General features: G+C 33.9%; 1 protein-coding gene across 1 annotated transcript; it reads right to left on the bottom strand.

The window, feature by feature from the left end:
• Nucleotides 1–10,363: 10,363 nt before the first annotated feature.
• LOC119636864 (maternal protein tudor) lies at nt 10,364–24,480 on the bottom strand. The gene is made up of 8 exons (XM_038032524.1): nt 23,763–24,480; nt 20,375–20,533; nt 19,787–20,299; nt 19,644–19,692; nt 15,755–18,610; nt 15,444–15,687; nt 14,399–14,598; nt 10,364–14,330 (listed from the first exon to the last, which is right to left on the bottom strand). The coding sequence occupies exons 1-8, from the start codon at nt 24,231–24,233 to the stop codon at nt 10,492–10,494; spliced, it is 8,331 nt and encodes a 2,776-aa protein (XP_037888452.1). The 5' UTR covers nt 24,234–24,480; the 3' UTR covers nt 10,364–10,491.
• Nucleotides 24,481–24,860: the final 380 nt, after the last annotated feature.

Genomic DNA, 24,860 nt, shown 5'->3' with positions numbered 1-24,860 from the left:
GAAAACGACTCTGAGCTTATCTGTCCGTCTATCGCCCACTTTATTTGCTTGTATTAAAATTGCAGGCCACAACTTTTGAGATATCTTGATGAAATTCGGTACACCGAAATGTTTTGCCTATGGACGAATACTACTGAAAATTTCTTCGGATCGGACTACTTTTTCGACCGCTTGCCATATAAAGCCCTACTTTGAAAAGTCTTTTTATGAATTACTTTAGGCTGGTGTAGGATACTTAATGGTATCGCGTAACTCACTATGGGGTTTAACACTAAAAATCAATCACTCATTCAATCAATCATTGCTGGGGTCTTAGATACATTTCTATGCCAGTAAACTGAACTAGCCAGCACTGCTGATATACTATCTAAAAAACCTTTAACGAGACTTTTTAGACCGTTTTAAAGACCTAAAGGGACAAATGATATTTCGAGAAAAAGCTCTGTCCTATATTGTAGATTACCTTCGTCAATCTCTCTCCGCCTTCTCACAACTTTTTCAATTCATTTCTATTCCCATAAACTAAGCTAACCAGCATAGCTGGTATACCATCTAAAGACACCCTTAACGAAACATATTAGATCGTTTTAAAGAACTAAATAGATTAATGATCTTTGGAGAAAACACTCAATCCTGCATTTTAGAGTATCCTCTTCGATCTCTCTGCACCTTTTCACAACTTACTCGAGAATGTATTTCAGAAGACGCTGCAATTAATTACCTTTAACAATATTCCCAGAGAACATTTAAATAGTTTAAACTTCACTAATCTATGTCATTACTAATCGGAACTCGTATATTTGTTTTTACCCTATAGCACGTGTAATTACTATATATGTAGACATAATTAAATCATATTATGTAGAATATAAAATAACAAAAAGTTTATAAACAAAAAATTTATAATAAATTGGCTCCTCAGCCACGTAAAGAGATTAAAATAAGAGAAAAAGGTAGAAGAAGAACGTTTCAAAGAAGTAGCTACAGCAATAGAGTAATAGTAACCTTGGCTTTATTTCAATAACAGCAAGCATTTAAGTAACGGCTGTCATCTTTTACAATAAGAAAACCATGTGTCCATTTAAATATGCTATTAACCTGCAGATTATATAATAGATAAAGAGAAGACAAAGCATCCCATATCCGAGTAGAAAAGTGCAAAAAGGAGTTTCAAGCGAAGTGCATAATTGCAATGAAAGAATATACGGAGATCAGGTGGTAAACAAAGCCCACGTCGAGCAACTCGAACAATGAAAGATCGTTCAAAACAACCGCCTGCGTCTTATTCGAATAATAATAATCTGCGGATTTCTAATGGAATGAGTAAAGGACTCCGAACTCTGAACGCCGAACAAAATTTAATTTTTTAAAAGTTTTATTTAATAATGACTCTCTTCTGAAGCAGACAGGTACGCTTAAGGAACTTGAATAAAATTGTGCGCTATTTGCGAGGTATGTATACATTTTCTTTGAAATCATTTAACGATTACCTGACGTCTTACCACACTAGTCCAATTGCCATCTTTCAACACAACTTAAGTATAACTAAGATAAGATTTAATAGTGTTTTCAATTTTGTTTTTACCTTTTTTCTAACAATTATTTGATATGCCTGACGTAGATTTTCTAGTTGTTGTTATCTTTTTTATTACTCGTGTAAATGCTATCAAAAACACAACCAAAAATATATATATGTATGTATGTATGTATGTATGCATTTCTTTCTACCTGATATTCAACGTTTTACTAAGAATGTGTTAACAATAAATGTTATTCCCAAAGTCTTCTCATGTCTAAAAAGCAACTAAAAGGTTACAAGAATTGAATGAAGTTCACATTTAGCATCGAAAAGCGATAAGAAGGCAGAGTGTGTCATTGTCATCATTCTGCTCTTAACAACGTGTGAAATGTGCATCAGTTATTCTATAATCGTATAGTTTTCCTTAGTTTTAATCACATTCTGAATCAATTTAGTCAAGTCTGTTTGCCTTACCATTCATCTACTTGCTGCCTGTTGTTAAGTCCCCAAAATTGAAACGAAAACACATATATTTCTTCTTCAACTCATCAATGTATTGAAACGAACAAAAAATTTTACAAAGTTAAGCAATATATTTTCATCAGAATAAGTCGCTGTGCCGATCTTAAATACGAAAGAATTCCTTATGAGAAGCAAGCAAGTAGTTATTCTTACCAAATCGTCTGTATTGGTCCATTGATACCTACGCTATTAAGTAAAAATCTCGATTTTTATATAACTACTTGTCAAGGAAAGGTATCCCAAAAACCGACCCAAAGAGACTGAAACTATTCCTACTAGTTCTACCCTACACCAGTTGTGCGGACCTATTCAACATACAAAAGGACTTGTGATAAACCCAACTTTTGTCGATTAATAATCACTTTGTTAATCAGTGTAAACTTGTCCGCTCGTCCGCTTATCTTTCTGCGGCATGTTTTGGTCCAAGGGCGAACGGTATGGAAAATGATTCGCATCGGACCTCGTTACCTCGAATGTTATATGATTAACTGTAGGATGTTGTAGGGTATTTAGCGGCTCACTGTAATGCCTTTACTTATTGTCATTTAAAAAACAACAAATTTTTTTTCAATTTCTTAAAATCCCTCAAAACCTTCCGCTACAAGTGAAAGAAAGAATTTCGTAAAGCAAGCACAACTAAATTAAATTATCTATGCCATCGATGCTTCGAAGGTATGTCAATTATACTTCATAGTCATACACTGAACAAGAATTTTAGACTTTAAATTAGCTCAATAAAGGCCGTTGGCTATGTTGCGGAAGCATAGTCTTCTTTACCGATATTTCACGTGAGCAGTGATGGTCGAAGTAGATATTTAAATTTTTCGTGGAATTCATATAAAATTTCGTGGATTCGTATTAAGATGAATAAAACAAAGCTAGAAATGTTTATTTAATAGAAACATGTAAAAACGTTATAGTCGACCGTAGCCAACTATTGAATACTCAACACCATTGCCGTTAATAGAGAGTCATTGACATAATGAATTTTCAAAATAAGATATATACATAGTAAGTGATTGAAAATTTAGTCCTATCCCAGCGTCGAACTTTCGTTCCATCCCGCTTTCCAGCGAATTATATTACAAATGATTGATTGAACCAGCCATAGATATTTTTTACGGTGAGTATTAGAAAAACATTTAAAGTTGGCACGCCCTTAACTGAAACAAATCTTTTATGACTTACTAATTAAATTTATATTAGTTACTTTATATTATATGGTATGCAAAACCTCATATGTATACTTATGCATCGTTGTTTGTTCGCTCTTGTTCTAGTTTCTAATAGTTTTCTAAAACATTGAAATTTATGATTACTTTTAAAGATTACATATATTTTTGCAATAAGGAAAACAATATTTTATTAGAATCGTAACGAAAAATATAACAAATGAAGGCCGCCGTTCTACTGATAGTAAATTTATTTATATCGCTACAGCAAATCCCCAGGTGCCGGTATTAAACGTGCTTGTGTATCGCACAGAGGCGATTCGAATTTAAAAGACAATCTTATAGCAAAACACACCAGCGGATATCGATTTTTGAAAAAATATCTCAAAAATTTGGACCTGTGGATTGAGCCAAAAAATACATGGGCCAATATCAGGCAGACGGACCGATTGGCAAACGAACAGTCAATCTATGGCTTAAGACAAGTCTTTATTTAATCCAGAAGATTTTTCTAGATCGATCAGTATAACAAAAAGTGGATCCATCTTCTGAGTGTTACACGCATCCGCACCAGCTTATGATACCCTCTACCAGAAAGAGTGTATAGCGTAGTAAAAAATTACTCTTGAATTACTTAATACAGCCAAACTTCTTTCAATTAGTCCCGGGGACTTGTTTGATTAACAATTAACTTAACGATATATTATGTATTTCTAACATTTGACCAATTAAGTCAACAACTGAACCATCTAGTTCTATTACATAACGATTTACCGAGATTTAATTTTCACTTAAATCCGAAAGCCTTTTCACCAAAGTAATATATAAACTCTCCCATCCTCGATTATCGCAAAAATTACCCTACCAAGCTCCCAAAGGTTATATATATGGAACGATGAGCTTCGTCAACTTGGAACGAGCAAAGTTACTTTTTACGCCAAAACCACATTCTATCCTATTAATAACACTCTCGATGTTTCTGATTGCCAGGATGGTAATGAACGATTGCCGCCATTGACAGTTCTAGCATGACTTGCTTCCTCGGAAAAAGGGGAGAAATATATAGCTGGCGATGATAAATGCCACAAATAAAAGTGTTTTTCTGCCAAGTTACTGAAATAACGGCTTTTTTAAGAAAAAAAAAAAAACGAAATATAATTTGAATGCATGTAATTGTATCGCACCAAGTATGGTACTATTTTTCGTTGAATATGATTTTGCAAAGAAGCATTTCACACGATATTTTTATGATCCCAATATGTTGAAGTTAATTGAGACGACCTTTCTTCGATTTCAACTTATAAAAGTTTTTTCAATTCGCTCACAGAGCGAGCAAGGAAGTCATGTTTGACTGAGGCCGAATCTTGTATGCCCAACACCAATCTTATATTGATATTATTTTATAGTAGTCATCATAATCGTAGTAGATTAGTGTTGCGTGTTAAGTTTTTAGTGAAACACTAATAGGGTTTATTTAGAGCAATCAAAAATTCTTTTACACTACTTATTATGAAAGCGATAGTCTTATTGACCACGATGGTGCTATTTGACATCCATACGGGACGGGATTGTCAACAACAAAAATGCAATAGAATATATTTAATTTAGAATGAACACACCTAGCTTGTCATTAAGCTACTCTACGAATCTTTTCATTTGATATCCAACTGATTGTATTGCTAGCAAAAAGCCAATACACAACGGTGTGGCATTCATCATATTTATTTTAGAATTAACACATTTCTATGAAGAATATGCGGAACAATTTTCAATATTCTGTTTTGCTTACCTTATGAGAAACGAGTACAAAACATCAAAAAAACTACAAAAATGAATATTCGATCACTTATAAATTTGTTTTGGGCGTAAGTGTACATGAATAGTAAATGAAGAGACTTTTAGCCACAGATTTTTGCTTGAAGAAACAGAGATGCGTGCAGTTCACACTTCGATGTGGGCGTGCTCTTTGACCAACTTGGCCCATTGTCAATACCAGCGGGTGTACAGAAATTTCCTATGTTTCTACAAACTTCGAACTCGGCGTACTAACTTGTGTTGTGACCAAAAGAGTATCAAAAACACACACCACACAGACAGCCAGATACAGCTAGCTCGATTCAAAATTTAGCGCTGATCAAGCATATATATATATATATATATATATATATATATATATATATATTTTAGAGGATCTCCGAATCTCCCTTTGACAAAATGCATATAACCCCGGTCTTAATGCTACAAGTAAATATGCTTGAGTAAACAGAATAAAAGAAACATCAATAGAACTAACACTAAGTAAGCCAAACGTCAAACTACACGCAGTGTGACGTGTAATGTTCATTCATTAATTTATAATTTAACATAATGAGTTTCTATGAAGAGATTATTGTTGCATTGTATTGTTCTCCTTGCTAAGCAAACAAAGTATTGAAATCTCTCCATACGCTTGGTTTACATGAGTTCGGTTTATCGCTTACAATGTAATGCACTTGAAGTTAATTATGCTTACATGTTTATTATTTATATTGAAAGGAAGTGATCATCTAAGTGTTTCACCGCGTATTTACTTCTCTACATACAAGTTGATTAGTTAATTTGCTCAATTTTCAAATGGACAGAATGCCCCGAAATATAAAGCCACGAACTTTGTTTTAAAGCCTCAGTACTTGAGTTAGAATATTCTCTGAGTGACGATAACCGCGATTTGTGACCGTTAGACCTCCGTATGGCAGCGATAATTTTCTAGCTTCCTGGTTCCACTTCCACGGCGCATTGAGTACAAGTTCTGTGACATTGCCCCAGACCGCAAAAATATATAAACTGAAAACGGGCTTTCTTAATAGAAAGGTGTGAGCAGTGCTCCCTCAAAAGCATTGGCATCGCGTAAATTTTATATGAAAAGATACAGTTGCAAACAAATAGGTATTAATATCCAGTCCCATGTTAAACTAATCTATAGTCTACAACGGCTTTTGATGACTATGGTGCGTAATAGAACGACTTATGGGACAATATAGTAACTGTCGTTAGCACTTACGAACCACTGCAGCTGCCATGTGGAAACTCAAGTTAAAGCCCATTTTACCATTTCGAAAATTTCAATCTAGGTCCGGCTTACGTCTCTCGTTGTCAAACTAACTCGAAAGAAATTATCAATTTTGAGTTGACATTTCTGTTTACTGAGCAACTTGTTACCTAACTGTGAGTTGTTGATGGCAGTCGATAGCGTATAAATCGAAATGGCTTTATAACTGTAACGAAACCAGCATAGCAGAGCATAACTAGTTCAATTTTGGACGAAAAAAAAAGACGAATGATCTACACATCTACAGCTAGAAAAATATGTAAGACTTTTTCGAGATATTGATTTTCGAACGATCAGCGAGCATTTGCATAAAGAGATTCAATTTTGGAACGAAAAATAGACGAACCTTTGGTAAATAGAGAATATTCAAATGTGCAAATATCTTATCGAAAATATCCTACACCTTTCTCCTTATAATGTGGACCGAAATTCGCAAGAATTGTGAAAAAATTGTAAGGGCGAGTATTACGTCCTTCGTCCTGAAAAAATTTTTTTATGCGATATGCCTCCTCATTATTGTTCTTCCTTTGCTTTCTTTTTCTTTTACTAGCTGGACATGCCCCTTTTGCGCGCTCCACACACACATAAGCCGCACAAGAAAGCTTCAGCGTAAACTTTTAATTTCTCGGCAGGCGCATTAAATCCTTTTGAACCGCTTTGAACATCAAATTAATTGTCTCGGTGAAGGTATCCTAATGTAGTTTTGTAAGGAAAAATCTTTAAATGAATATGCATAAGGACTTTCTAAAGCCACCTGTGTTAGCCAATTAAAGAAGTTGGAAATCGACAATCAATTAATTACACAACACAAGTGAACATAATTTTTTTACTTGTCGCATTTTTAATTTCTCTAACGAACACAATTTCCTCGCTTGGGAAGTTTTATTTGACTCGGGAAACCCTAAAAAGTAAACAAGTGAAAGACTATAGTGGGCCACGACCTTCTAAAACATTCACATCATTTTTCAAAATAGTATATGGGAAGTGGTCAAAAGTGGTACGATTCGAACCATTTTTCACACACACACACACACACACAAAAACACATGGACACATATCGGACAGACATACAAGTTTAGACCGATTTACAAAGAGTTCAGAAATTGATCCAAGAGAAAAGTAGGTCTAGCTCACGCCTTTCTGGGAATTACATACGTGTCCACAAACTTAGTACATCCTGTACATCAAGACGTGTACGGTGTACATTTTTTTCTTTGCAAAAATTTGCCCTCAATCACCATAGCTTGGATTTGCAATCAAGAATATCTGTCGCTTCGCTCTCATTGCAGTTTTAAAGTTTCGCCAACAGGACCTCAAGGAGCGTGTAGTTGTATAAAATTCAAATAAGAATTACGTAAATATCATGTAAAGATTCGGCAAACTATTACATATAAAAACTTTCTTCAATTTAAATACAAAAATTTCAGTTTCGAGTTGTTGTTGTTTTTATTGCTTTTTTTTTTAATTGATTTATGAATTTCATGAGTAATATTAACAAAAAATTGTTTTTTTTTCTTTTTGGTGTTATTTTATATATGTCTTATTTAATTTTTAATATACAGGGTGTCCCCGCAATGAACTGATATTTACTGACATTAATTATCGCGTGCAGTCAAGGCTTTAATCCGCTATATGCCACAAAATCCAAGTTATTTCTTTCCAATGAACCAAAAAAAAAAGAAAGAGAAATTTATTATGAAATAAAAATAAATTAAAATGTTAAGTAATTTTGGGACACTCCTCATTGAATTGGTGTTGTTGTTTTTCTTTTGTTATTTTATCATTACTCTATTATTATAATAAATTTCATATACAAAAAGAAGGAATTTTTTTTTTCTTTGTTTTTAATGGCATAATTAAAAAGCTTCTCTTTTTTCATTTTGTTTCAAATTTATATACCTGATAATAATAAAAATAATAATAATAATAATAATGGTAATGAGTCTCTAACATGTTATTCATGTATTATGCATCGTTCAGAAGACATTAGTTACATTAAAATTAGAGAAAATTTTTTTTATTATTAGTTATATATGTATAATATATATAAACACAAAACTAATTAAAGAAACAAAGTTGGTTTTTAGCATTTAGAAAGAAGAAATCACAGCAAAATAATAAATTTCTTTTTTTTTTCTTTTTTTTTTTTTAAGATTTTGAACAAATAATATTGGAAAAAAAATTAAAGATTTAATAAATCCTAAAAAAAAAAAAAAACAAAGAAAAAAAATTAAAAATTTATTAAATTATACAAAACAAAATTAATTTCATTAAAAAAACTACTTAGTATATCCGATATCATTTATACAACCATATAAAATATGCAGAGAAATCCTAAAAACCATTCAAGAGACTCGAACAAAGTTTATTTATGAATGCGAGAGATTAAGACATGAAGCAAAAAAAACAAAAACATTTTAAAACATTTTTGCTTATTACTTAAAATCATATTTAACAAGTCGCGCTTATTATTTAAAAAAAAAAAAAAAAAAAATGCATACATAAAAAAAAAACTAGGGAGAAGCACAATCTCAACGGAATTTCATTTTTATTAAACCAAATTCAGATTTTTTCAGCCCTTTGATATCGAATTTCATTTAATAGGGGAAAGAGAGAGATAGTGTGATCGCTCCTATTACTTACTATCAAATAAAAATGATATCATGTTGGCTTCAATTGGAAAAATGGTTGCTAAAAAAGGAGGTATGATCTTCCTTTTATTTCTTTCCTCTTTTACAAGTATTTATGATTGATATTTTTTTTATTTTTTTTGTTCCTTTTTTTTGCCAATTTATATTGATATTGATATATATTAATATTAACGAAGTATAACATTAATTTTCAAGAGCATAGAGGAAAGTGGGGATAACGAAATATGCAGCGCGTTCATTTCTACGCTCGATTACAGGCTCTTTTTCGTTCTACACGTTCTTTACCCCCTCCATACCCCGTTATCATTTCTGAGAAGCAAAGCAGCACGCGATTGCCTTATTTTTATTATTTTAAGCAATTTTATCAAATACTTTGATGCTAATGAGAATTATTTTTTATTTCTTTTTAACGTCTCCTTTATGGTTTTTAGTTTCTCTCTTCTGTGGCTTATAAAAAAAAAAAAAAAAAAAAAAATTAGTTTATGACAATTCGTTATTTAAAGTTTACATATTTACTTTTGGTTTTTTTTAATACAATGAGCAAATTATTTTTATATATTTTCGATGATTACTATAAACTAAGTTCGTTCGTTTTCCTTTTTTTTTTCTGTTTTTTATTAATTTATTTATTTATTTAATTTGATTTTTTTTTTTTTTTTTTTTGTTTGTATAGAAAATAATCACTTTCTTTTATAACGTTTCCCGTGAATAATGTCGATGTTAACTCAATTAGAATGAAAACTTTTACGCAAGATGATCATCAATTTTATGTTATGTTATTGGATTAACTGTACTTTTTATATATAAAAAGGAGTAATATACAACAAATGTTTTCACATATTAAGCCCATGGCTTTAAAAAAAAAAAAAAAGATGGTTTTTACATTTAAATTCATTTTCTCTTTCCATTACTCGAGCCTTAGGCTTTCATATACGAAAGTATTTTGCAATTTCGATTAATTGCTTTCTTTCTTTGAGATAAGCTCTCTCTCGACTTTAGTGAACTAGAGTTTATCGAAAATCATTTTCTTTTTTTCTCACATTTAAAATGCAATACGGGTTTTTTTTTATCGATCATCTGATGATTTCTAAGTTTAATCATTTTTTTTATTTTTATATTTTTTCCTTATTAAATTCACTGTTCGTTTGCTTTGTTTGTTTACAGAAGTTCTCAGAGTTCCTGGTTATTATTGTTTATTTGGCAAAACTTCAAGTCTATGCTAAATTTAAGGCTTTTTATTTAAAATATTTTTAATTGCTTTAAACTATATATATATATATATATATATATATCAATATATTTTTGACACTGCTTCGAGTTTTGATTTCCGGGTGTATAAGCTTTCATCTTAGATTGATTTCTTTTTCCTTTTTTTTTCGTGTTTTATTTTTTATATCGATTTTTTATGTTCATTAAATCATTTTTTTTTTTTTTTTACTTATGTTCTTAATTTGCACAATTCCTGCGGCGTTGATTACTTCAAGCAATTGTTAATTTTTTGCTGTGTTGTTGTTGGCAAGTTGGAAAGTTCTGCCAAATTCAATCGCTTGCATTACCTTCCTTATCTAAGAAAAAACCGTTTACTTCTTGCGCTGTTTGTAATTGTAGTTGTTGCTCTCTAAGCAATTGTTGCATTTCGTGCAAGATATTTTTCTCCTGATAGAACAACCGTACTATGTTCAACGATTCAGATTTTTTAAGAAACTCTAATTGGAATGTTTCCGAAAAACGTTGATCGATTAAATTAATAAAAGTTTGATTCATCTCCTCATTCGGAGGGCAGGTGGCCTCTAGCGAGCAATGTTGGCTAAATCGCTCCTTTTTGATTAACTCCGGTGGTAATTGACGAAACTGATCGGTTATCGAATTATTTCCGAAATCTAAATAGTGAACTTCACATTTACCCACTTCCTCATCTTCTAAGACATTGATAATTTTTGCTCGATAGTAAGCACCATCATCAGGAAATTGAGCGGCACATAACGCGCCCATTTTCAGTTCCGTGAATACGGGAAATTCTTCGCCAGCGTCTAACAATGCATCTGTAATATGTTCAAGGGATGCTATGTCATCGTTAAATTGTACATAAAATGACTGAGTTGAATTGACATGGATTACACTGCAATTATGTAGTGTGGGTAAAGGAGAAAATGTCTCTTCGATTTTATTTGCTTTACGTAGTCCAAAAGTTCGTGTCAACTCTTCAGCCAAATCTTTATAGTTAACTTGTAATTTAACGTAGTATACTTTTTTCTCTTCGTCATATTGTTCGGTTTGAATTTCATAAATTTCGCCGAAATGTGTTTCCAATAGCGATAAGAAACATTCGTTTAGAAGGCTTTCTTCTTCTTCATTGCTAACACTAGGAATTGCATTCAATTGACAATTTAAAGCCAAACTAGGTATAGAATATAAATCTATGGGCATTTCTTTTATATCCTGCGATATCAAAAAATTGCCATAATCGAGAAGGAATATTTCAACCCCTTCTTCTTTACTCAATACACGACTAATACGACCCCGGTAGTAGCATTCATCTTCCGTGGAATAGGTTACACAAACTCGTCCAACCACAGGCCTGTTTATAGGCTTCAGACTTTCTATGCTTATCATATTTTTTAACGTTTTAGTTATTAAATCCATTTTTGGAGAATTCGATTTTAATTGTATAAAGAACTTCATAGGTGAGACAGCATGCGAGATAACACACGTTTTTTGGAAACTCTCTAAAAAGGGATTAGTATTGATTACCTGTGTATTATTGTTATTGACGCCTAATGTTTTATAGAGATTTTCAAAAATATTCTCCTCCGTGTCAGCGGCATACAGCCTCACAACAATACATGAGTTGGTAGCGTCAAATTCCTGTTCGCCTACAATCTCTAGCTTTACTGAACCATCACACTTGGTTAGCAACGTATTGAAAGACTCTGTAGCGATACCGCCAAGCTCTAAAAGCTTATGACTATTTTCCAATTGGCAATGTTTGGCGAAGGGCTTCAATTGCAATAAATCTTGGGGTAAAATTTTTATGTCGCAAGACAATGCCTCATTTCCGTAGTCGATGAATAAAACACGACATGAAGCGATATCGTTTTCTTCTTCTGACGGTGAGACCTCTAAGATTTTGGCTCTGTACAAAATTTGATCTTCTCCAAATTTGGCAGCGCATAGCTGATGTTTTTCGGGATTTATTAATTTCTCCATCGACAAACTGTTTAATGTTTGAACCATATCTTCTAAGCGTATAGCATCTTTAGCGAATTGTATATAAAAATCACTGGGAGAATTCACATGAGAAACAACGGCGTCTTGTAAAACGCCCATATCGTATATAGAAGTTTGTAGAGAAGTAGTAGTAAAACTGTTACTCATATCGAGATTTATGGCTGAAGGCTTCCTCTCACATAATTTTTCCAATTCATCATTAATATTTTGACCGTCAATTAATAAATAAACTTTAGCATGATCGGCAGCTGGTTCCCGTAACTCAACACTGAAAATAGTTTCCCCAGTTGCAGCAATATCCTGAAATTTCTCTTCGGCTTTCTCTGACCAATTTAAGCAATTCTCTGGTAATTTTAAACAACACTTCTGCGAAAGAGCCGGAAGTTCTGCTATATCCTTCGAAATTTCTCTGCATTCCGCTGTTATAGACGTATTTCCATAATCTATAAATAATACCTCGAAACTGTTGCTATCGGCACTTTTAATCTCCTTCAATAACTTGGCACGGTACCACATTTCATCTTCGGGGAACAAAGCTGCCACAACTTTATTGCAATCAAATTTCTTAATATTTGGTAAACTTTCATAATTGCCTAAATAAATTTCTATCAATTCCAAGGCCTTAGAATCCTTCTCGTATTGTATGTAGAAGTCGTTGATACTGTTTACGTGAGAAATGTAACAATTCTCGCCCGAGTCGACTAGTTGCAAGGGTCGAGCATAACCGTCCTTTATAAGTTTTTCGGCAACATTAACTCCATCTATGAAAAGATTAACAAAACTGCGTTTATTATATCCTTCTCCTGGGATTATAAATTCATAGCTCAAGATTTTATTGTAAGAGTCATTGAAAATAGCGTTTGCTGCGTCCACCCAATCAACGGTGCCGTTAGGGCGTATTGGCAAAGCGCAATGTATACAAAAAGGTTCGATATTAGGAAAAACAATCATCTCCTTAAGATCGGTAGTATCCGTAATACAATCGGTGTTGCCAAAATCAATAAACTGTAAAACCATCAATTCAGGATCTAGGATCTTGGCACGATACCATTGCTTGTCCACTGAGTACATGGAGATGCAATAAGCATCCTTAATGATACGCATTAGAGGAGGTAGAGAACTGGCTACAATTTGTAAATTTTCTTGCAAACGTTCCAAGTCCTTAAGTTTTGACACAGAATGTATAAAAAATTGTGCTGGATTATCGCAATGGGCCAAAACAGCAAGTTCCATATGCGCAAAAGGGTCCAGTTCCAATTTATTTACAAGTGGTGTAGCAAGAATTTCATGCTTTTCGGAAGATTGCATGCAGTTATTAAGAGGTTCCTCAATATTAGGTAACTCCTTATTTGCGCCAACAAATTGATCTTCACTTTCTAATACCGGTAATGCGACTTTAGTATCTGAGAACTGCTCTGCAAATCCTTCTCGCTCATCTATTTCACGCTTGTCGATGACGGCATCTTCGTTAATTTCTTTCGGTTCTGGTCCTTTCTCTTTCTCCATTATTTGCTTTTTCTTTGGGGACAGAACTTTCGACTTTAAATGTTTTCCATCTTCGCCTAACCTATCTTCTTCATCTTCTAATGTCAAGTCTACCGTTTCGATATATTCCAGTACATTAGGTTTTTCCTTATCGAGCAGCTTGCGCATGTATTCGACATCACGGCCTTTAACAAACTCCTTCTCCTTAAGTAAGTCAATTATATTTTTTCCATCTTCCATAACTACATCAGCCATTAGACGATTTTGCCTAACTTCAAAAGCTTTAACAAGAACCACGTGATCCAAGCACAATTTACTTAAGTATTTAATGATCTTAATATCGGGAACAAGATCGTTAGTGCTAGCATTGCTACTGCTAGTAATATCACGTTTTTTAATCTTTTGTTTTGAATGTGTATCTGCTGCCCAAGTTTTCAAAGGCAAATTGATTTCAACAGCGTGGGCGTTTTGATTGAGATAGAATCTCTCTTCCAAACGTTTCAAAAATTGTTTTTCAACTCTTTCCTTATTACCATAGTCGATATAATAGACCTCTAAAGTTTCTTCTATGGGATGTTTGGCCGCGATACGAGCTCGATACCAATTACTATCGCTACCTTTTGCTGCACAAATTTGTTCCAATTCAAATGACTCCAGTTGACTTCCTATGGGCATAAGATTGAGTTGAGTGAGTATTTTTTCTTAAAACCTATATATAGCGTATTAAACTTACCTTCATTTTCGTAGTAGTCATACATCTCGTTTAAGAGTTGAGACATTTGCTCTTCAGTGGCGACGTTTTGACCGTACAAACGATACGGCGATGCTACATAAACAATCCGTACGTTAAACGTCTCCAGCAATAATGGCGGCGAGCATACATACCAAGGTATATCTTCTTTCAATAAAGGAAGCAAGGGACGTAACATAAGCCTGTATAATAAAGTAATGTTTGTGGTTACTTTTTGTCAACAATCTATGTTGAAATTTTTTTTAAATTTGATTTGCAATTCAAATAATTACACCTTATATCGTTGGTCGTGCCTGTTCGTCTCTCCTTTCTTCAAGCTTTCAGGTTGCAGTTTTCGGTCCAGTATGATATGTTTTTGTCCAGTCTAACAAGGATAATTTTTACTACGACTACACATAGAACGCTGTGCTATGAAAAGTCGTTATATCAAAAAAAAAATTTTTGGGGATATTTGATACTTCTCTTACAAAAAGTAAGACAATATCTAGTTTTCGAATATTTCGACAAATAACCATGAGATAGAGATTATGATGGTACCTATAACGTAGATTATTATTTAGCGGACGATCTAATACCCGACTGTAGCGTTCTGGCTTGTTATTATAGCGGAGACTTTCTTTCATTCGATTTCATTGTAAATTTCTCGTTGTGCTCCGATAAATTTTTAAAATGAATTTGTAGTCGATATATGAGACATGAGAGCAAAGTAGTGCTCAATAATATTTTTTTCTTTCTTTTTATATCCTGCACCAATTGCGGTCATGTTGCGGTTGTGCGAATACATCCAACATCCAGAAGTATTTGAGACAGATCTACCATTTTTGATACCAATGGAATCATAATCCCTTTATGATTTGATATGAGCCTGTCTGTCCATTCCTCTGCTTTGTTTTCTTGTGTACCTAATGTGGGAAATTGAACAGGACCGACCAACATTATTAGGTTGGTATACAATTCTAAAGCAATAGTACATATACCAAAAAGGTCGGATAAGCATTAGAAAAAAATTATCTTCGTTCTTGCTTACACTTTATTATCATTGACATCCTTGATGTTTAGCACGCATGATTTGTCCTCATAAAAGCGTTTGAACTTTTTACAAATATCAGGATTGGATTTAACGAAACGTATATCATCATAGGAACACAATAGATCAATATACTCAATATTATCACAGCCATAGGGAATTTTTATTTTAAAATTGAGCATATCTTTTATTGAAAATACTTTGGCACGTACTTGTTGGCCTGCCAGTAAATCTAACTGCAGTTCTGAAAGTTAATAAATATCTTTTAGTAAAATGTCTCGAGAATGTATATTGCTTTGGCTTTTGCGTACCTGGAGAAATTTGCGTTATTAAACCTTCCGCAAGTAGAGTTTCTTTCAATGGAACTTTATTTACATTAACGTTCACGTAATACAAATCCCGCGAATTGCACTCAATGTATTCGCATTGCAATATGGCACCTTGAGGTAAATACTGATCCATACGATCGATCATATAAAGATGATCATAGTTAGAGACAATGCCATAGAATCCACATAAATAGGCCATTATGGGAAAATTGGCAAAACGTTTCTCCACTTGCCATATATCCTCGGAAGTAACGGCATATTGATTGCCATAGTCAACGAATAAAACTTTATACTTTCGTAACATTTGATTGCAACCAAGTATGCGCGCTCGATAAATGACATTGTCTTTGCGGTGACGTGCCATTACATGGGAGCCCACTTTCAACTGCAAGGACTGCAAAGGTTTCTTATGATAGAAGTCTTGCATATCCGCCATAAGTCGTTCGAATTCAGGCAAACGAGATCTTAATTGGGTAAAGAATTGATGGGGAGAAACCCACCAAGAAATGGTGATTTCTTCCCGGCTAGGCGTATCGATAGGTTGTACTGGAAACGACTTATTCAAAGGCATGTAATCTTCGGATGAAACGCTATTGTTCGAACCCGTAGAAGTGTTAGCTAAATTTTCATTAGAATGCGACTGTTTTGCTGTTTGCTGCTCCTTTTGTTGAGGTAAGCTACGAGAAGAAGACGCTGACACTGTTGAGGCAGCCGGTGAGATATTTGCGTTGGATGTGTTGTAATTTTGCGAGTAACCCTGAGGAGCATTTTGTGATCTCTGTTGGCGTTGTTGCTGCTTTTGTTGTTGCTGATTCTTATGTTTATTTTGGAAGCGAGGTGGAGTATTTTGTTGATATCGTTGGCCGTAGTTGTTACTGCTAGTGCTGCTCCTTTTATCACTAGCCACTGAATTAATAGAACCATGATTGCTACCATTGTTTTTGTTGGAAACAAAATTGTTTTTATTGTTATTATAATTATTATTATAATGACCTTGACGTTTGTGGTGTTGCTGTTGCTTAACTTCGCTGGAACTTGAGCGTGAATCGCGATTGTCGTTTATCGAACTGTTCGAACTTTGCTTATCCCATTCTAGGGCTCCTGTGACGGGCGGTGATGAAAGCCCAGGATTATTTACATTGAACGTATTACGATTCTGAGTCTTTTGATTAGGATTTGGTGATTGCTGTTGCAATTGTGAAGGGCGCTCATCATTTTGTAAGGTGGTGGAATTTAGAGTGCGTATAGCTTTCTTACTCGACTGCGCCGAAATTCCATCACTAGATGACGCCGTGGAAGGTGTCTTATGCTCAATCTTATGCTCATTCTCTCTCATTAATTTTTGGTTTTCATTTTTATGATTTGTTGGAGGAGAAGACCGTATATTGAAGTCTTCCTTCTCCAAAGTCAAATATTGTTCGAAAGGCATCGACAACTTGTACAATTTTTTCATAACATTTAAATCTTTGGTGCATAAATTAACCAGATTAACACCGTCCGGTTGGATGCGAAATACTTTGACAGTAAAAGATCTACGTTGGCGATTCGATTCCTCAGCCAACATTTCAAATTGGGTGCTGACCAAGTCTTTGCTCGGTTCATTGTTTTCGAAACCCTTTAAACAACATTGCACCGCCTGACGAGGCAGTTTTAAGTGATTTTCAGCAATCGTACTTAACAGATTTTTGGTGACTTTCTGTTCATAGCCGAAGTCGACATGTCTTACTACAATCGCTGTTGAGTCTGCTCTCATTACTTCTGCTCGAAACCATTCGTTTTCATATTTCACTATGCATGGAGCGCCCAGAACCAAATGATTTGGAACCATTTGATTGGTATTGTAGTATAGAAACATATCATCCATTAACTTTTCAAAAGCCGGTATATTTTCTACTTTTTGCACATAAAAATTTTTCGGTGAATCTATGTAACGGATCTCGACCACATCGTTATTTTGCAAATGTTCAGCCTTGGCATAAACTAAGCGACTTTTCTGAATTTGTTTTAATACATCAAGAATGTTCTTTTCTTGCAAATATAATTCACAGTATTGCACTAAAGGAGGCCCTTCCAGTGGCATTACCTTTAACTTGCAATTCTTATATATCACCAAATCTTTGAAGGCTTTCTTTAAACTTTCATCAATAGGTTCTAATTCCTTATGGCCCGATAAAGTAAAACGTATGGCAAAAGCTTTGTTTGTTAAAAAATCTTCGGGTATCTCATACAAGTCATTGTATTGCACGATTTCAGCATTCCCGTAATCAATGTAAGCTACTTTACAAGACAAGGGTTGAACGCCGGTTATCAAAGCACGATAGAGCTGACCGTCTTCGGAATAGCGAGCTATACATGCAGTTCCAAGCATAGGCTTCTCGGAAAATTGTTTAAGGGTTACTTTCTCAATTTTATTCATCATATCCGTGAGATCATTTTGAGCGCCTACTAGTTGAACCGAAAATAGAAACGGCCCATTCTCTACAAAACTCACGCTCACATCGTACATCTGACCTACAGTTAAACTATTCGATTTGAAAGTGGCTGATGTAAAGCGACGAGGAGCGGACGCCAATGGAGGTGTCGCAGGACCGGCAGAAGTAGCTCTCTTGATATAATCCTCCTGATTTTTTATTATAGCCATTGCATGGGATGGTCTTTGGTAACGCGGTTTATACATATTAAATTTTGATACTCCATTATCATATACCACGGATCCATGATAACCATTATTATACTCCGGCGGCGTATTTACGGGAGGCATATGAGGCATTTGTTGTGTAAACACTTGTTGATAACGTATGCCGCTATAAGCAAAGCGATTATTTTGTACCTGAATTCCTGTTGAAGTAGAAAAAAATTTATTATGTTTATACACTTATTAACGGCAATGGAAAAATTTTTTTGTTTTTTTTATATTTATTGTTTGGCCAGATTGATGTCATTCTTTCTAACTTTAAATTAATATTTAATTTTCGAAGAACATAATAACAATTGTTATTATTATTGTTATCATTTCCAATATTAATTTCCAACTTATGTATAATCTTTAACACTAAAACTACCGACTACTTTATTTTGATTCTTTTTAATGATCGATCTACTTAGAAACAGTTACAAAGAATGTCATTTTTCAAAATTTTTTGAGTGACTTTAAAATTCCTATAATTACTTTTTTCCTAGCTGGTCTAGTTTTCGACATGTTGATGACATAGACCTTTTTCTACCAAAGGAATCATTTTGATCCCATGCTTTTGCATACTTGCCATAGTAGTAAAAATGAAGATAAGATCCTGAAAGTTGGCTTAGGTATTGCTTATGCTTATGCAATATGAAAAAAATTGGAACAATCTCGGAAGAAAGTCAACATCATTTTCATATTCTTGACTATAACTATCGATCCCGTCAAGACAGTTCATAAAGCCTGCAACGCAAGTTTTCGTCAGGATGATTTTCACTGTAAATCCAAAAATAGCTTCGATCGGTTTTTTAATACAGCCTCAAGTGGCGATAAAATTTTAGTTCCAATTTATTTCCCATTTGAATAGAGATTATGTAAATTAGAAATAAACTGAGGAACATTTAGGTAGAAAGTATACAGAGATATTTTTACAGGATCGAAAGTTATAGACGAAAATATGAGAAAGTTATTGTTTTCTCTTCGAGGTAGTTTTAATTTTTCATTTATGGTGGACGTGTATCATTTTTTAACGTTACATCGTTGTAATCGGCGAAGAGATGTTCGCGCCAAGTTACAGCTTCCTACCTTCAGTTGTACGAATGTGGCAAGCTGGCAAAAGTATAGGATCAAAATGATCTTATATGGTAGAAAAGGTCGTCGATAGTTCTAGTGTTAATATACAATTTCACTTGCCTGTCATCATTGGCCGCACAGTTCCAAAAGGTTGAGACACATGTTGGACCTGGTACGTACAAACAAAAAAAAAAAGAAAAAACAAACAGTTTACAAGTGAACAACTTTCAGTAAATCGTAGTCTTTTTAAAAGACACACATACCATCATCGGATTATGTAAATGACTTATGCCCGAAGAAATAGCATTGATTCCGGTTGTACTAGAGCGTATGGGAGTCTTTAGGGGTTGATATTGTTGCGGATGCTGTAGTTGTTGTAAACGGGCATCCAAGGGACGTCGAAGGTTCAACAGACCATACTTAACAGTATTAACATCATTAACCGGTAAATTGTTGTTAGGGCTAGCAGCTCCGCCGTTTCCACTCGTGATTGTATCTACTAAACCTTGATTTTTACGATAATTATTATTGTTGTTGTTTAAATTGGAATTTGCGAAAATAGCAGCGTTGTTATTATTATTATTACTGCTTGGAAACTGTTTTTGTGGAAGTTGTTGTTGCTTTTGTTCCTGAGGCTGGAGGTCTTTTACTATTTTTTCAAAATTATCGAATAATAAATCATTTTCAATTGGAGCACCCATTTTCTTTTGCAATATGAGATATTCAGCCAAATTAAAGTCCTTCCATTTCATGATAATAAATTTAAATTGATTAAACTAACAATAAAAATAAATAAAAAAAATTAAATATTAAGACACATGATTATTAATTTACATAAGTTTTTTTCCTACTTCTTTTATAATGGAAATGTCTACTGTGTGCTGGGATATCGTACGTGAAATTTCATCCAATTGCGATCTTTTCCAATCTTCACATATGCCCAGGACTATGTATTCCGAACACGTGGCCGGTATGTTCTGCAGTTGTTCTGGTTGTTGGGGAAAGAGCAACTGGAACAAAAATATAAACGTTATATCAATTTAAAAGAAATAAGAGAAAAACATTTTCTGGTCGATATCCATTAGCAGGCAAAAAACTAAGGATAACTTTTGTATATCAAGCACTTAGGGGGACTATGATATGCTTAGATTTCGAGTGTAGCACCCAGAAAATTGCATCAGGGATGTAATTACGTGTCAACAAATTGCCATGTTCGAAACGTTCACAGTTTTCAAGCGATTGGAGTAATTATCAGCTACATGTTTATCTTTGTAGGTATCTTTGAAAGTCCAAAATGATTTGAAGAGAGTTGAACAACTGAAAATTTAATTTTCGCAATTTTATCTTTCGCGCTCCACGCACAACGCATAATGCAATCATCGTCTTAAGCAATTAACGAAAAGATCGCTTTCCAAGGGCAACGTTTCCTTATGAACTACAGCAAACAAGTCGAGCAGGCGGTAAGTATCCGCCCATCATCCGATGTATAAAAATTCTTGACTGGTCACGAACTCTGGTACGCCAGTATTTCAATTTCTTTCTGAAATCTTTGTCTGCAGAACTAAAGCTTCACATTTTCTTCTGCGGATCCAATCGTAAATGGCGAAAATCAAAAAAAGTTTTCCCTTTTTCCTACATTATTGCTTAACGCCTTAAGTTTAACCTTAAACTTTCTTTTATTAAATTTCTATATTGAATTCGAATATAAGCTAAAATCAGCCATAGGTTCATGTTCGATTGGATGATGCTCTCAAAATTTTAAAAATGGATCGGGTATTGAAAAATTCAGTCAAAGCCGAATGTGATTTAAATGTGTAAAAACCAGAAGTTACTCTTTCCCTTCGAACAAATATCTTGTGAAATTACGGAAAAAAATTGATCGTAAGTGACTACGTTCCCCTACATTGTTTTGTTATAACATTTCAAATCAAGGTAAACATTATAGACGGGTGGTAACGCTAGATATTAAATGTAAGCACGCCATACCGCCATCATCTATAATATAATCTTGCATCTATTTTTGCCAAAAAGTACTAAAAATATCCATTTTGATTGAGAAAGCTTACAGCAACCATCTAATAAACCAATAAGCCAGTTCCATTCCGAAATACTCTCAAAGTTAGTTGCAACTTATTTCGGACGGACAGACATGCCCAAAGCAATTGGGAAACTTATTGTAAATATGGCGATAAGGTTGAAAATGATCCTAACGGAAGTCTTATACATACGCATAACTCTTAATAGGACCCTCATTTAAGTGATGTTAGGGTGTAAATGCAAGGTTGAGAAGGATTAATATATCATCAAACAGGCGGAATGCATTCATTCATTAAATGATGATAAATATCTGAATACGAAAATGGTGCTACGTGATTCTGGTGCCACTCCCATTCCCCCTGTGCCTAAGCTTAAAGAATTGGAAGGAAAAACTTACAATCCTCTTTGTGCTTCCTCGCGAAGGTTATAAATAAATCGAATCGGTAATGTTAATTCAAGCTAAGGAGGGGTATATAGGTTTTCTGAGGTTTCTGCGCATATTAAAATTTCCCTTACATCATTTTATATTTACGTTAAAAACAAACTTTTCAATATCAACTAGAAAAACGTTTGTGAAAAATCCTTCAAGACAACATAAATGAGAAAAATTAATTTTAAAATTGCTTTACATATTAGCATATATAATTATGGTAATTACTTTATTCCAGTTAGTTTATCGATTGGTTAAAAACACTGAAGAACTAAATAAGGTAATGGATTTATCATTTTAGACTGCAGCAACGGCGCTATTATATCTTTATTGTATATTATGAAACATATTAAGACACGACTGTTATTGGGGCATGTCGGGAATTTTTCATTAGAGGCGCTTAACGCTTAAATAACGGCATCGATAAATAAATATATTTCGAAATTGGCTTTGGAAACTGCTGCGCAGTGAACTCTTTCTCATTAAACCCGCTTCCTTTCTCTGTTCATTTTTTCATATTCTATTGTCTGATATTTGTAATGAAGAAATGAAGACTTTTTCAAAACGCGACATGTTATTGATAAATACCCACATTTACGCTGGATCCTGTTGAAGATAGAATTCTATAACAGGTTGTACTCTACCTATTTCTTAAAAGCACTTAAAAAACAGCTCGCTTTTCTAGAAAGCAAGATTTAATCTACAAAATGCATACATTTTAAACAAGCCCGGTTCCGATTCTACCAGAATTTCATTGCAGAGTGAGTGCTTAGCTCAAAAGCTATCAGCCAAAATATGACTCTCTTATGAATAGATTTGGTATCTTCCAGCCCTTTGCTAAGATTTTATTATCTATTTAAAGTTTATTAAAACTAGTAACGGGGCATATGAATATATTCGTTTCAAAAGGAATGCGAATTTCTTATTTATTTTTACTACCATGTGCCGGTTATGCGCTAAAGTTATAACTTTCACTTTTACAATCACGGTCATGCAGAAAACACAAATTGCATGCAAAAAACTCACCAACTTTGCAAACAAAAATAATTTACTACAGTTGAAAATATTACCGTTATATACGATGCCTTGCAAGACCAATGGAAATTATTAAACTTATATTAAATATAAGAAAAGGAGAAACTATTGTTATGCGACCCCAAGAAAAAGCTAATGTCTAGATATCCACTGCACACGCTAATACAATATAAGCACGACATTGAGTTTATTAACATTTTTTAAAAAATTTCACATCCAAAACTTGCCAACAAATCATAAGGTGTGGCCTAAATGTGAAAAAAAGTTTTGCGCTTTTTACTTTCTTTAGAGTAAATTGTTCTTAGGTTAGGAAATATTGAGTATGTCTACGTTTGGATCGCGAAAGGAAATACTTATATCAAATTTTTTTTACCTTAGTTTTCAAGTCTTTTACAATTTCTAGAATTCAAGACGACAGAAGGCAAGACGGCACCGTTCTCATATAAATTGAGAGAGAAATGCTAGAAGATAAAGATACTCATATTTCGAAATACATGGAACTAAAGAAAAAATATGTCACAAACCCAATAGAAAGATATTTAAAAACCCATATTCCACAATGAGCATTACATATAAGAAAAAAAACCGCCCTAGCAGGCGTCACATACCACATAACTTGCATATTAAACAGCCGGGTATCGCCTTATATATATAAAAATATATATATATTGCAAACATATACTTATTGTCGCCAAATGAAAGTAAAAGAAATAATGAAAGAGAGAAAAAAAGCTTACCTCAAAACTGACCACTGTTGCCATATAACCGTAATCGATAACTTCAACATCTACTTGCGGCGTGGCTTGCGGAGATTTGGGAGCGATTACGTTTTTAATACGGGCGCGTACAAATTCAAAATCGACCGATGTTCCATCATTGATACGCTTATATAAACACATGGCACCAGGTAACAGTAGAGCCTGCTGACGTGTCACAGGCCATGTCGGATCAATGGCGTAGCAATTGGCTAAACATGTTTGAATTTGATTTCGCACCACCTTCATTATGTCGGGGTTTAGGTGACCACTAATCTTTAAATAGGGTCCCAGCGAGTCGACGTGTGTTATATGGAGACGTTTGCGTTCTTCATTCGCTTGTATGTTAACAGCATTTTTTTCTTTCTCATTACATGCGGTCTGGGAAAAAGTGCTTTCTGCAGCCATCTTTGCACTCGCTGTCGATGTGTACACCTTTTGATCGGTATTCATAACGATTTCTTTTGTTGTTCTTACACAAAATCCCGTTCACTTTGAAAATCTAATTCGTCTAAATTTTGAGTAATTTATTGTCGCTACTTGAAAGTATTTCTTTTTGTTTTTTAAAGTAAGAAAGCAAAGCCAATTTTGTTCACTTCTAATTCAAATCGCCGACTCCTTTACTTTCTTCTTCTTATTTTGTGTTCTCGGCATTTCTTTCATCTCTCCTTGCCTTCTGGATAAAGAGAAAAATCATAAAAAAAAAGTTTGCAAAATCAGAGCGTCTGTGATTTATTTGTCATTTCGCTGAATTACGCTAAACAAAAAATAGACTGTTTGACCGAATTTAAAATATTTGCTTTCACTTGTGCCGGAATACAATTTTTGAAAGCGGGAAAAATAAGAACTCTTTTTATATATGCGAAAAAAGCGATGCACACATCCCTGCTTTTAAAACGATTAGCGGCCACGTGTGCGTAACACAATGTGATGCAGAAATAGATTAAAAAAATTGTTCAAATCAAAGCTGCTGCACAATAATAAAGAGACACAATCAAATCTACTGTGTGGGTGTGTGTAGGTCTATATATAAGAGGCTTTCTTCAAACGTCTGCAACGAACCAAAAAAAAAAAAAAAAA

Source organism: Glossina fuscipes, unplaced genomic scaffold, assembly GCF_014805625.2.
Source record: "Glossina fuscipes isolate IAEA_lab_2018 unplaced genomic scaffold, Yale_Gfus_2 42, whole genome shotgun sequence".
Classification (NCBI taxonomy): Eukaryota; Metazoa; Arthropoda; class Insecta; order Diptera; family Glossinidae; genus Glossina; species Glossina fuscipes.
The sequence above is the reverse complement of the archived record's forward strand: the minus strand, read 5'-3'. Positions and strand labels throughout refer to the sequence as shown.